This window comes from Aplidium turbinatum, chromosome 4 (assembly GCF_918807975.1).
Source record: "Aplidium turbinatum chromosome 4, kaAplTurb1.1, whole genome shotgun sequence".
Taxonomy (NCBI): domain Eukaryota; kingdom Metazoa; phylum Chordata; class Ascidiacea; order Aplousobranchia; family Polyclinidae; genus Aplidium; species Aplidium turbinatum.
Window position 1 is genome coordinate 10,897,531 of NC_137475.1, and position 15,449 is coordinate 10,912,979.

Sequence of the window (15,449 nt, forward strand, 5' to 3'; positions counted from 1 at the left end):
AAAGCAGCCCGCCGCTAGGCTTTGCGCATTGATTGTGACAAGTGCACTAAGTGTAGTGATTCTAGTGAAGGAGAGGACAAGAAGAAAAGTATAACTTCTGTTTTTTTTTGTTGGAAAAACTAAGTATTCATAGGAAGGTCTTAGGTTCGAATACTGCTGGAGGTACTGACATGTTATTGCTTTAAGTTGCATTGTAATTTACGTTGTTACTGATTGCTTTGTTGCTGATTGCTTTGTTACGTTGCCTTAAGTTCCTTTGTCGTTTTTACTGGTGTTTATTTTCAGTCTCAATTCAGTTTGCAGTTTATGTCGTCAGAACAACCTAGTTGCATTTTAGCGTAATAAACTTCTTAATAGAGGAACTGTAGATGGTTTCACTACATTTTATTACGCTAATAAAGTATGGATCTAAAAGACTTGCGCCCTAGACTCTTAGCTGCGGACCCGCAAAGCAAAGACGCTAAACGACAATGAGTGCATTGGTACAAGTCTTTTACAATTTATGTAGAAAAGCTCGGAGAAGTTTCAGCTGAAGACAAGTTGAATTTGCTTATAAATCATATAGACGCTTCAATATATGAACTGGTGTGTGAGACAACAAATTATGATGAAGCTATCGAACAACTAAAGCGCCTTTTTGAAAAGGTTTCTAACCCCATGTTTTCTCGATTTGTTTTAAAAACTAGGAAGCAGAAGCCAGATGAATCACTAGACGAGTACATGCAGACCATAAAGCGATTGAGCCTCTCCTGTGACTTTCGGCCGTATCGGCAGTTGCGCATAAAGAGGAAGCTATACGTGACTCGTTTATCTCTGGGATTTCGTCAAATCACATTAAACAACGCTTGCTAGAGGACAAAAATGCTTCGCTACAACAAACTTTTGATAAAGCTCGATCCTTAGATGATGCCCAAACGTTTTGCAATCGTGTCGAAATGACTGCGAGCCAGACTCTGTCTTCACTTGATTGTGGCGCAACAGCTTTTGAAACACGTCCTACCTTTAAAATTGAAGATTCTTCTGATAAGGAAGAAAGTTCAGATGTTAGCGCCGCGTTGGTTGAAAAGTGTAACTATTGCGGAAATAGGCGACATAGTAGAAGATATTACCCTGCTCGTGAAGTTATTTGTTTCAAATGTTCTAAAAAAGGTCATTTCTCAAAAGTTTGTCGTCTTTCCAGGGTAAATCGAAAACCTATTTATTCATCTGCTTCTTCTCCACGAGATGTCATTATGAATATGGCAACCGAATCTTTCGACACCCACGCAAAGGTCAACGTCCCTGTTACAGTTAACGGAGTTCAAGCCAATGCTCTCATCGACACTGGCTCTACCCTTTGTCACATGAGCGACCGTTTAAGAAAGCGTTTAAAACTAAATCTTGAAGAAAGTGAATGCCGCATTGGTTTAGCCGTGAAAGGATGTTCATCGCAAAGTTTAGGAAACTGTAACGTAAAAGTCGCGCTTTTTGGACAAGAGTATGATAATGTAGGAGTCACTGTTTTGAAAAATTTGCTGACCGACCTAATTATCGGACAAACTTTTATGAAACAGCACAAAAGCGTAAATAATCAATTTGGAGGGCCTATGCCAACGTTACAGATCGGAGCATTAGAAGCTATTAAAACGTCAACTTCAATACAGCTTTTCAAACACTTAAGGAAGGAGTGCCGTCCGATTGCTACAAAGCCTAGAAAGTATTCTCAAGCCGATAGAAGTTTTATCTCTTCAGAGGTGCAGCGACTTTATAAGGAAGGTTTAATTGAGCCGAGTCGTTCGCCATGGCGAGCACAACCTCTTGTGGTCACTCAAGAAAATCACAAAAAGCGTATGGTCATCGATTTTAGCCAAACCATAAACAAATTCACTTGTTTGGACGCGTATCCTTTACCTCTTATGTCAGACGTAGTGAACAATGTTGCTAGGAACAGCATCTATACAACGCTAGGTTTAAAAAGTGCGTACCACCAGGTAGAAGTCCCTCAGCAAGATCGAAATTACACTGCTTTTGAAGCCGATGGAAGCTTGCGGCAATGGAAGAGAACGTCGTTTGGTCTAACGAATGCAGTACCTGGTTTTCAACGGATAATGGACAACATTATCAAAGACTACGAGTGCAAAGGTACGTACGCTTATCTTGACAATATTACCATTTGCGGGAAAACCCAAGAAGAGCACGATCAAAATTTATCAAAATTTCTTGCAGTAGCTCGAGAATGCAATCTAACTTTCAATGAAGCAAAAAGTACTTATTCGGCAGATACAATCGACTTGCTTGGATATAGAATCTCTAAAGGTACTTTAAGTCCTAACCCCGAAAGAGTGGAATCTTTACTAAAAATCCCGCCTCCAGAAAGTAGTAAACAACAGCAGAGGATTGTCGGTTTATTTGCGTATTATGCGCAATGGATTTCGCGTTATTTTGACAAGATTCAGCCTCTAATTCGAAACACTACCTTTCCTCTGAATGATGCAGCCCTAAACTCTTTCGCGACGTTGAAAGCTGAATTGGCTCAAGTTACGCTTGGGGTGATAGATGAAGAAATTTCATTTACAGTAGAAACTGACGCATCTGACATTGCCATTTCAGCCACTTTAAATCAGAACGGGCGACCCGTTGCTTTTTTTTCCAGGACACTCAACAAAAGTGAAAAAGTTCACTCAAGCATAGAGAAAGAAGCGACGGCAATTATCGAAGCCATTCGAAAATGAAGTCATTTTCTAGCGGGACGCCGATTCAAACTTGTCACAGATCAAAAATCGGTGGCATTCATGTACAACAGCAACAACTATGGCAAGGTAAAAAACGCAAAAATTTTGAGACGGCGACTGGAACTATCACAGTACGATTATGAAATCGTTTATCGAGCAGGGAAGTATAATACTGCTCCCGACACTTTATCTAGAGTGTATTGTGCAACTATGATGGACAATTCGTTGTATGAAATTCATGCGGCCTTATGCCACCCTGGAGTAACTCGCATGCATCATTATGTTAAAACAAAGAATTTGCCTTATTCTATTGATGACATCCATAAAATGACATCCGCTTGTAAAATTTGTGCTGAGTTGAAACCAAAGTTCTACAAGCCAATTGAAATTCCATTGATAAAAGCTACGCAACCTATGGAGCGCTTAAGCATCGATTTCAAAGGACCTTTACCTTCTGCTACGAATAACAAATACATTCTGACTGTAGTAGATGAGTACTCTCGATTTCCTTTCGCCTTTCCTTGTAGTAAAGTAGACACTGAAACTGTAATCTCGTGCATGTCTAGTCTTTTTGCAATGTTTGGTAAATGTGGTTATGTGCATTCGAATAGAGGTGCATCGTTTATGTCTAAGGATTTTGTGTCTTACATGTACAGTTTGCGTATTCCTACCAGCAGAACCTCTATATACAATCCACGGGCTAATGGCCAATGCGAAAGATACAACGACGTAATTTGGACTTCTGTAAAACTTGCTTTGAAAACTCGAGATCTTCCTATTTCTAAAAGGGAGTGTGTTCTACCTGATGTTTTACATTCTATGCGCTCTTTATTATGTACTGCAACAAACGTGACGCCACACGAGCGATTTTTTAATTTTCAGCGTCGTTCAAGTCTAGGTCTTTCCATACCTACTTGGGTTAAATGTCCTCAAAAGGTTTTATTGAGACGACACGTTCGTGCTAGCAAGTATGAACCGCTTGTCGAAGAAGTGGAAATGACTCATGCAACTCCGAACTACGCGCACGTTCGTTTAGCGAACGGACGCGAAACCACCGTGTCAATTCGTGACATCGCTCCAACTGCTCGTGGTGGCCTTGACGAGTAGGGTGGGCCGTTTTTGACTTTTTTTCGAAATTCAAAAACGGCTAGTCATAAAAAGTGGCACATGCATGAAAAAATTACGTGTGCAAAATTTCATCAGTTTGGGGGTGCATCTTCTGCCCCCGCAGGGGGGTCAAACTTTCAATTTTTTGAAAAAAAATGGGAAATTTCACTTTCCGTTTTAACATAATTTTTTTTATAATTTTTCTAATGGCTAGTTATAAATTGTAAGTGGGATGTACCCAGAACTTCCTTATGTAAAGGCATGTTTGAAGCTTAAGGTTTACTGCCCCCGCATCGACGACAAAAATGCTGAATTTTCACCAATTTGAGATGCTATTTTGTCATTGCTCAATAAACAAACTTGTCGCAAAAGGGCGAGATGGTGTTAACGCTGCACGCTCATTTAGCCTATGTTCTGTCCACTACCTTTGCAGGATGATACGACGAACTGACAAACTATAAGACGTAATCTTGTTTAAATTAAAAGCAGTAGTAGGCTACGTTTGATCAGTTGCAGCTATCAAACGCAATCCTATAATTTACTTCAGAATAAAAGCAATATGATCTGCAGGTTTCGTAAATGGAATGTACTGTACAGTTCCACGTGAATTGTTATCATGATTTTGTTTACACAAATTTGTCATTTACAAACCATTAAACGTTCACTTGATAGGCTACTACAGAACCACATACAAGAGTAAACTTTGTTTGACAGCAATGTAACGATAAAAAAGAACTTTGTGAAGAAAGGGGCGTTCTTTCCGGCTATCAGCACAAGGCTGAGTACTCACTAGTACACTCACTCACTGAGCACTCACTTTCTTTGTTTCCACAAAGATAAGAGTTAAACTAACTGGTAAAGCGGTGGTCGAATAAATTTGTAGCAGAATACGGTGCGATACTGATGAGCCCAGCCTCATGGGCGAAACGCGTGTCTATCGCTGTCAATTCTTGCTACAAATCGGCTGCCGAGAAACAAAAAGAACTTCTGTTAACAAAAAAAAACGAAATTGTGTTAAAAATACAACAAACAACAAGGTCTTTTAGCCAGTTCCCCAGATTTTGCTCAAATTTAGTTCTGGTTGAAGTCTAATGAATCATAAAATCTTGTTTCGACTGGAACCTAGGAATTTTTTTTCCTTGATTTGATTGTAATATTGCTTTAAAATAGGCTACCCATCTCTTTCAACGCTGTCCACCACATGTGATCAGCATCTGTTGTGTGTGGCAGAGAAAACAACTGTTGTGAAGGCATCTTTGTTTTGATGTGCTCTTTTATCATATTGCTGTCAACACCACGCATTGCAGGGGGTTCCGTAACTGGAATATTTTGCCAGTCTATCATCTCAAAGTAACGTTCGGAACTGAACTGCAATATTGACAGGGTGAATTTTTGCTGACGAGTGCTGTGAGGTGATAATATTCTTGAATTAAAAATTCTTCTCCATCCTATAGTTCCCTTACATAGCCTACTCTTTGGTATATCATATGAGTGCAATCAAAATGTTTTCAGGATGGGCATAAAACACATTCCTCTATATTACTTTGTTGAGGATATTGCAAGCTTTATTCGATAGCTTCTGAGCAGAGTGTAGAATTTTAAAGAAATGTTTTTGGCCATTAGTGAAATTGCTTTCCTGTATAATGGCAAACCATACTGGAATATAAACATTCATAATATGGTCCACACGTTCCACCAATACAGCTGACGCGTTAGATGCAACATATAAACGTAGAATTCTATTGGCTGTGTTCAACCATCTTGAGTGGTTCATCATACCTGGACTCCTATATGCGAAATGAATTGATAATGATAGCCTATATCTCCACTTTTCACTGCTCTGTGCATGTGTAGAAGATATTTTTGGTCAGTGCTGAGGTCATTTTCATCAATTTCAATCTCTGGTGCCGGAACTGCTTTATATTTTACAACATCTGGTTGTGTGACAGTGGGTAGCTGCTTTATAATGGGCCCAGTGAAGCTATCAGGTCTGCTAGTATTGCCATATCTTTTATAAGATGCCTAAGAGGCAATTCATTACTATGGAGTAGGCATATTAACTATTAAAGTGGCTTTTGGAAATGATCTTCCAGGAGCTTTATCACGACGCCTTTTTGACCTGTGTTTATTGCGGCTCCATCGCATCCAATTGCCATTACATTATCGTAGCTAATTTTATTGGATCCAAGATATTCAAGAATCCCGGTAGCTAATTGACACATTAGATCAGTTGGCTACAGTAAAATGACCATTGAAATGAGAACTTGGCTCCTCAAGTAAAGTAGGCTATTGTGCTCTTCAACTGCGAAATGTTTTCGAAGTCGCCCGGCAATTTCATTTTGTTTGATGGTTTAATTTTTTCGGCCATCAAAATATATGCTTTGCAAATTTATGCACATGATAGGCCTACTTTCCATTTGAGTTGTGACTCTCCTCGGAATTAAACTTAGATTTTGTTACCGATTTATCATGTTTATCAATCACCATTATGCGAGTTGTTCTTTGATCAAGAAGGAACTGTTGTTCTGTAACAGGGACACGATTTTCCTGCGGGCAAGTACATTGCAGAAAATTGGAACACTCAGGCTACAAGTACAACAACCGATTTCAAATATTTTTGCTTTGCAGGTTCTTTCATTTGGTCCAAATTTTGGTGAAATTTAGGCCCACCTCTAGAATTTGACTTCAAAACGTTATTCATTTTTTTTTGTAACTCTTTATCATAAATATGTTCTGATGTTCGTACCTCATTCGTATCATCCTGCAAAGTTAATGGACAGAACATAAATGAGCGTACAGCGTTAACTCCATCTCGCCCTTTTGCGACAAGTTTGTTTATTGAGCAATGACAAAATAGCATCTCAAATTGGTGAAAATTCAGCATTTTTGTCGTCGATGCGGGGGCAGTAAACCTTAAGCTTCGAACATGCCTTTACATAAGAAAGTTCTGGGTACATCCCACTTACAATTTGTAACTAGCCATTAGAAAAATTATAAAAAAAATTATGTTAAAACGGAAAGTGAAATTTCCCATTTTTTTTCAAAAAATTGAAAGTTTGACCCCCCTGCGGGGGCAAAAGATGCACCCCCAAACTGATGAAATTTTGCACACGTAATTTTTTCATGCATGTGCCACTTTTTATAACTAGCCGTTTTTGAATTTCGAGAAAAAGTCAAAAACGGCCCACCCTATTGACGAGTCGACTTTTAGTTTGCCGGATCCCGGAAGTCCAAACGAAGGGATAAACAATCCATCTGTGGAATTTCCCGAACAAATAACAACTAATAATGAGCCTGTCAATGAAGATGCACCTGCCCCGTCATCGGAAACTCATATACCGACTGATTCTGGCGAGCGCCCCATGCCCCGACGCTCATCACGTTCAAGGCGACCGCCAAACAGATTTGTAAATTAATTAAATGTATTTAATGTATTAACGCCTTTAATTTTTGTTGATCCCTATTGATAATCTATGGAAGGGGTGAATGACATGTTATTGCTTTAAGTTGCATTGTAATTTACGTTGTTACTGATTGCTTTGTTGCTGATTGCTTTGTTACGTTGCCTTAAGTTCCTTTGTCGTTTTTACTGGTGTTTATTTTCAGTCTCAATTCAGTTTGCAGTTTATGTCGTCAGAACAACCTAGTTGCATTTTAGCGTAATAAACTTCTTAATAGAGGAATTGTAGGTGGTTTCACTACAGGTACCAACTTTTCTTTGCTTGTTTCTTAATCTTGCAGCAGTCATTCACAAGAGCAGTGGTAGCAATTCTATCTCCATGATTTATTATCTTTATATTATGCTGTTAGCAGCTAATCTGCCGAGGTCCGGTGATTGTTTATTAAACTTAATACCGGTAGGCTATCACTAAAATTGTGTATAAAAATATGCATCCCCCAATTTTCAAAATCGTCTAAAATTTGATAAAATGTTGATTTATCCCTCCCAATCCTCAACTAACTTCGGCACCACTGATTAAAGCAAAAATATGCTTCTCCAGAGTGCAGATGAAGGGTTGGGTTAAGGATGCGTCCGGGGCAAAACCGGTTCGAGCGCCGAGGTGTACTGTATTTATACGTCTCGCTTTTGGGGATGACTCGATTTCCTCCCCGGCAAAGGAGAAAGGTTTCGGGTTGACCCGCAGACGGACGCCGACGCTTTCCTATAGCCCAGGGTTCCATACTTGCCTGGGTTGAACCGTAGCCCAGACCAGAATGAGAAGGGTTCAGTATCAGATAGGAGAGAGATCATCTGCTCGCGATCGGGAGAAACAGGACAGATATCGTCTTGGTAGGCCATACAACGCACTAAGACGTCTTCTTAGACATCGGGAAACCCTGACGGACTCCCCGCCCCACGGGATGTGATCGGTTTCACCATTGCCGCAGAGGACGGTGCAGGTGTTGGCGACGAATATGTCGGAGATGCACCCAATAAGATCTGTAGGGGCGTCGAAATGACGCAGGACCTCGGCTATGCATTCGTACCGGACACTGCCAAAGGTGTTTCGAATGTCCAGAAACGCAACCGACACAGACCTTTTGCGCGACTGTGCATCCAAGAGGATAGTGTCGAGCATAAACACATGCTCATAGATACCCTCTGCGGGCATGAATCCCTTTTGCTCTCGGCTGATAACATTTCTCTCCACCGCTCATTGCTACAGGCGTCGGGTCAATACGGCGGCGTAAATCTTATAGATGTTTCGGCAGATGGAGATGGGCCACCAGTTGCTGACGTCGTGCAGGTCACCCTCAGGGTCTTTACATATGAGTGTGATCCTGCTGGTTCTCCACTGGTCCGGTAAACGACGGTTAATCCAGCAGGTCTCGAAAAGGCTGGCCAAGAGTCTCCCTCTTGGGTCCAGGGTCTTCCAGAAACCGTAAGACAATCCGTCAGAACCAGGGGCGGAACCGACATCAAGCGACTGGAGGACCGCCTCCACCTCTTGGGCCGTAATGGGACCTTCACCGTCATCGACGGGAGAGGGGTTCACATTACACTATGTAACCCAAAATTTGTCCTTGGGTTAAAACAATTATTTTCTGATTTAATATGGCCTAAATCAACCAAAATGAGCATTCAAAAAGTTCAAACTTCGGTTTCGACTTTATGAGATTCATTTATTGGATTTTTTGGCTAATTGTGCCTTTTTAATGCAATGGCTCCCACTGTATCTTTTTAAATCAATATAAAGAAGTTAAATCTAAGACTACTTATTGTTGTCTGTGTTGTCATTGGTAAAATAATGACAATGAACGTTGTTTCAGAGATTCTTAACCCTTACAAGGTTGGGCTCCTAGAGTCTTGCTCAGTTTTTTTTGGGGGGAGGGCTGTCGATTTTTCTTATGCTTTAGGAGTGATATCTCTGTTATTTTTTAAGCACGGTTTCAAAATTTGGCATTCACTTTGTAAAATTATTCACGCTGAGCATATCAGAAAATTAAAATTATGTGAATTTTAGAACTGCTCATGTACGTTGAAATGTTGAGGTGACTTATGACTGTAATTGTAGCGTGAGTTTACACATTATTTTTTGGTAGAGTAATGAAGAACATGCATTGCAATGTTGTGATTAAATTTTTTTACATAATTGTACATACAGCCAATGCCCTTCACGCTGTGAAACAGTTAGGATTAACGAGACATGGGCCAAATTAATTACTTTCATCCAGCTGGTGGAAAAATTTTGAACAATAGAATATGAAATATTTCAGAGGGTGTGCTAAGAAATGCCTTATATCTCTCAATTTATAACCTTTATTCGCCCAAAATTTCAGCTCAATAGAGGTGAATAAAAGTTAGGAAAAGTCAAGAAATCTCGTAGTCGCAGCCTCAGTGGTTTTAGAGATACAACTGTTGATACAAAAAATTGAATTGACAGCCCCCCAACCTTTAAAGGGTTAAAATACACATAAACAAGAAAAAAACATGTCTAGAACGCGATTTCAATTTAGGCTACAAACACGATAGAAAACCTAAAGGCCTGAATACTATGCTACAGGCCTTTGGCCCCAAGTTATTACAGAGCAAACTTATGCGTCGTCACTTAAAGCACTTAGTCTTATAACATAATTACAAAGAAATGTTTTTTTTTAGATTGGCGATGATATATCAGTTTTCTTTCAAGTAAACGGTTCATATGTAGTCCTCCAGCATACTTTCATTGTAGGCCAACTGGCCTTTAAATAGCGTTCCTAAAAAACCTGATATCTTGATGAAATCTTTTACCTTGTTTCTCTGAGGAGTCGCCCTTTTTCTCTTTGAATTGATCAAGGTGAGCATGTAATGCATGTAGTTTCAGTGACATCCTGCATCCCATATTCTAATATGCATCCATGAGTTGATCAAAAAGCACCCTGTAGCTCTCTGTCTTGTGAGTGCCCAAAAATCTGTTAACTACAGACATGAAACAGGTCCAAGCTGTCTGTTAAACTTCAGACAGCATCTCGATCAGGAAAATAAATGGAATTTATCAGTCGCTTCACTTCAGATCATGTAAAAACTCCAACTTTAGTTTTTGCATCTTGCAGTTTTTAAAACAGCTCTTTAATTGCTTGAATGCTCCACCCTCTGTAGAGTTGTTTAAGATCTAATTTTATGTGCAGAGAAGACATCAGTATTTTTGTTGCATTTACCAGAGGTTGTTGTGTTACATTATAAGGTCCAATCTCATAGCTAATTCTTGGAGGCCAATTCCGCTCCTCGTAGTGAAAAGCCGTGTTTCAGTTATCCCAGAACAAGACAGCATTGAAAATTGATAAAACCACCCTGAAGCGCCAATATGAAAGCCACCATTTTGAAATCACCAATGACCTCCCAATTGTAGAGGTCCTACTTCAATACACTCATCATGATTTTGATGTTTTAATATTCTTCCTTCTCATAAACTGAGTAAGCCGGAAGAATGTAGGGACACATGTCTGCGTTACTCAACAATACAGCTGTGAGACTTCTAGATGAGCTGTCGATGATGAGCTTCCACTCAAGGATTGCCCAAAATGCCTATTTAGCCTAAAAAAGTTGCAGTATAGAATAAACCGTCTTAAATGTGTAAAATACTGAAAAGCTTCTTTGTGAAATAAGTTGAACACTGTCATCCAATAATTCCCATTGCTCTATTGTAGAAATGAGTAGCTCAGCAGTGGACTTTGTCAATGACAATTTTCCGACGCTATCGTTTATATTTTTTTAATGGCTGTAGTAAGGGCACTTTTCACCAGTAACTCGGAGTTGGAGATAAGACAAACACACTGTGTAGGGTTGGATCTTGCAAAGCAGTAAATTTATTGCTCAAGTAAGGTAGGATATGCGACTGCAAAAATGCTCAGCCTTTTTTGTTCCATAACAAAAGCAAAACCTTACTAGGCTTTGTGTGCAAACAGAATCCAATTGTTACTTAATTCTACCCATTGTTAGGTAGCTATTGCTGGAAGCAGCTTACAGCAATTTTTCAACCTTATATATAGGCTACTATGCCTATTTTCATGAGAAATGAGACAAAATTCAAACTAATCTGAGAAACACAAATCTCATGTTATTGTGGTACAATAAAGATTTTTTTTATTTTTTGGCAAAAGCAAACTGAAAATAGCAATTATTTCCCAAGGACAAATGTTTTTCTTTTTTTGTTACTCTGTGTTATCATGCTCGTAACGGTGGGTCGTTTATCCACTCAGGCATCTGTGAACAACTCCCAGCTTCAGGAGCAGTCATGTCGCGTCGAAATCGCTCCTCAATTTCTTGAGGTGGGATTTCGCAACAACAATCACTATTTTTGTCTTCAACGATCCGGTAGACCGTTCCCTCCGTGTCCATTCAAAATCCATCATTTCGTGTCCATTCAAAATCCAAAATCCATCATCTTATATCAACCTGTCAATAAGCCAGTGTCGATTTATTAACATGCTTCAGTCTCACCAAACCCAAATATTCAACAATACAAAGAAAAGAAATAAAATGCCTCATGCACATTGTGAATTGAGACTGGATTAATATCAATTACGTAACTTCAATCATTACTTTTGCTTGCGGCACCTGTGCATCCCAAGAATCTGGAGAAGAGCCCTAGTGGTTGCAGTCCCAAAGCAGAAGCCCCCAGAGGATTCGAAGAGCTACCGTCCTATCTCTCTGCTCTGTATCCCCTTCAAGATACTCGAGAGACTTATCTACGCCCGTGTCGAACCGATAATAGACCCTCAGCTCCCTCGGCAACAAGCCGGCTTTCGCCACGGAAGATCAACCGTAGACCAGGTCACTCTGATGACCCAAGACATCGAGGACAGCTTCTCGGCAAAAAAGAAGGCTGGCGCCGTGTTTGTCGATCTCACGGCTGCCTACGACACTGTATGGCACAGCGGCCTTACCTGCAAACTACTCCGTCTTCTTCCTGACAGGCACATGGTCCATATGATAATGAAACTTGTGCAAAACCGCAGCTTTACCCTTTCTACCGGTAGCGGCCGACGAAGTAGACTACGTTGACTCAGGGACGGCGTCCCACAGGGCTTTGTCCTGGCCCCCTCCTCTTTAACACTTACATCTATGACCTGCCTGACACCATCTCCAGGAAGTATGTTTACGCAGACAACCTGGCTCTCCTACATCCAGCCCGAAATTGGCAGTCAATGGAGAGGAACCTAAGCCAGGACATGTCAATTATATTGACATATCTCCAGAAATGGAAGCTACAGCTCAGCAAGGCAAAGACAGTATCGGCGGCCTTCCATCTAAACAACAAGGAAGCAAAGCGTGAGATCAACATTACCACCGATGACGAATGCCTGCCATACTGCGCCGAGTCCACCTACCTCGGCGTAACCCTTTACAGGTCACTCACGTACCGACGACACCTGGAGTCACTGCGCAAAAAAGTATCTGCGCGCGTTGCACTTTTGATGCGGCTGGCGGGTTCCGGCTGGGGAGCTGACGCGAAAACCCTTCACACAGCTACCTTGGCCCTAGTCCATTCTACCGCCGAGTACTGCGCACCAGTGTGGTGCCGCAGCTCTCACACCCGCCACATTGACACCGCCATCAATGACGCACTACGCACTGTGACTGGATGCCTGCGTCCCACTCCAACGGACTGCCTTCACATCCTTGCAGGCATCCAACCTGCTGAGCTTCGCTGTAAAGGAGCCACGATTTCCCTTGCTCGTCGCGCACTGGACTCCGACCACCTCCTCCACAGTACATTCCAGCGCCTACCTGGAGAACAGCAGCGACTGAAATCAAGACGCCCATTTGTGCCCGCCGCACGACAACTTCTAAACAACGTTGAAGATCTTGGAATAAGTGCGGCACACTGGACGAACTACACATGGAACACGGAGTGGCAAAACAACACCTCCCGACTTCGTGATTTCCTACCCGATGTCGATCCCCACCCTCCGGGAATGTCCCTCGCAAGACTTACGTGGGTCCGGCTTAACTGCCTACGAACCAGCGTCGGTCGCTTTCGTTCAGACATGTGCAGATGGGGCCTGGCTCCCTCACCGGGATGCGAGTGTGGTGCCACAGACCAGACAGTAGACCATGTCGTCCATCACTGCCCAATCCATCAACCAACACATATGGAACGCTTGGACTGAAGGCCCTGGATGACGAGACTGTCGAGTGGCTGATGACCTCATGCCCAAACATATAGTCCGGAAGAAAGCTCATACGACGAAGATGAAGAAGAATCATCACTGGATCTGTATGTATTAATCAATCAATTCGTTCGAATTATCACACGCTGTCTTCGCATTAAAACACTGTTCTTGCCCGCTCAGATCAACCTCGCTCTGCTTTCAAAGCATTGATCAACATGATTACACCAGCCTCAAAATTAATTTCCTCTCCAAATTGTCTTTTTTTCCGGTAATATAGCCTATCCGTGCCTCCGCTTGGATCGCTAGCCTTACCGACCCAGCTGGGCGAACCTGCCTCAACGTTTGGCCAGTGCACATCGGTGCTCGCCGGGATCAAAGCCTATTTCTTTAGTAAGTATACAATAAACTCCATATTTTTTTTTATGTACCCATTGAGCGAGCCTCTGCTCCAGTTTCTTATTTGAATTTTGTCTGCCACGAGAGCCAAATTATCTTCAAATAGCTTGACTTTTCTTCCTCGTAGAAGACCTCAATTTTATCCGCTCTGCCTATGGGCAGACCGGGAATAAGAATCAAAAGTACCTGCACCGCGGTTGCGTGAAGGAGATGTGGACACCGCCCGGCGGTCAATTACTGCCAGTTCCAGCGTCCACACGTGACGGGTCGCCCGGCCGGTCGCAGTTCATCTTTGTGGACTATGCAGAAAAAGCCTGTCTCCTTTGCCCGCTCCAACCTTTCTAAATTTTGCAGACTGATCATGTAGTGTTTTCGATCCACACTCTCCCTCCACAGGTACCTAGACTCCCCAAGCTGGCCCAGGTGATCTAAGCTGGTGGAATTACGGCATCGCCACCCCTAAATCACGCCGCTTCCCCGCCGCCACGGGGTGTGGCAGGCTGGTTTTTTAAAGTCTTCGACCTGGCTATGTTTGTTGTGCTCTTCTCGCTGTGTTAATCCTTTGTACCCGGGCGTTGTTGATGCGAATAAAACAGTTGAACACGTGCTCTATAAAAGTTTGCTAAAATTTTTCTCTAAAAGCGTTCGCTAAAGGCGTTCTCTAAGAGGATGCTTCTACTATGCATGATATAGGCCTACTACTGTTAAGTTATATTTTTTAACCAGTGTCGGCTATTAGAAGCGTAGCCTACATATCTTCATTACAAATTTTCTGATTAAGCTTTGTTGTTGCTATCAGAAATGGCTTAGAAATTGGTGGTGTAGGCTACCCTCACCAATTTGGCTGTTCTATTCTCGATTTCTATCGAATTATAGCCTACATGCCTAATAGTTTAGATACCTCATAACAGTTGGTGACATAAACAATGGGGTGTAATCATGTAAACGCAATGCAAATAAGAATTTGCACCAGTGCATTGTTAATTGAAAACACAGAGATCACAACAGACACTACAGAGTGAAGTGTTGGGTCTGCAGTAATTTTGAATTTCTGATAAACGTTATTCCTCAATTATAACCGCATTTCGAGTGCTTCTCATTTTCTTAGTCAGCCCTTAGTCTAGTCCAGGGATGTCCAACCTGCGGCCCGCCTGAGATTTTTGTACGGCCCGCTAATCATTTTCACTCCAAGTAGTATTTTGATCTTGGAATCTCAGCCCAATTAAAATGTACCAGTCAGTTTTTAGGGGCGTAGTAATAGGGGAAAGGTGTGTATTTTGAACCCCTTAAAGAAAAATAAGCACAACTCAGCCAACTTCCAGTCAATGTGTATTATTTTTCACCCAGATACAGTCTTGGTACTTGCAAACCGCTGTAGAAAATATAAATCACATACAATAAAAAAAATACAGAATAATTATGCAATAAAAAATGTTCAAAAATGGTCCAAATTACACATATGGTGTGTATTTTGGACCATTGGGGTGTGTATTTTGGACCATTGGAGTATGTAATTTCAACTGAAGTTGCTTGAGGTCTTCAAAAGGAAATTTCTGGATGACGGTTCAAGAATCCCTTAAGCCAATCTTTTTCAGCCAGACCCTTTTCACTGTTGAAGCGGGTATTGATATTATTGGC

At 41.5% G+C, this 15,449-nt stretch overlaps 1 protein-coding gene across 1 annotated transcript; it reads left to right on the top strand.

The window, feature by feature from the left end:
• The first annotated feature begins 935 nt into the window (after positions 1-935).
• On the top strand, positions 936-3,818 carry LOC145768898 (uncharacterized). The gene is made up of 4 exons (XM_082580503.1): positions 936-1,827; positions 1,903-2,121; positions 2,752-3,242; positions 3,594-3,818. Exons 1-4 carry the CDS (start codon positions 936-938, stop codon positions 3,816-3,818), a joined length of 1,827 nt encoding a protein of 608 aa, XP_082436629.1.
• Positions 3,819-15,449: the final 11,631 nt, after the last annotated feature.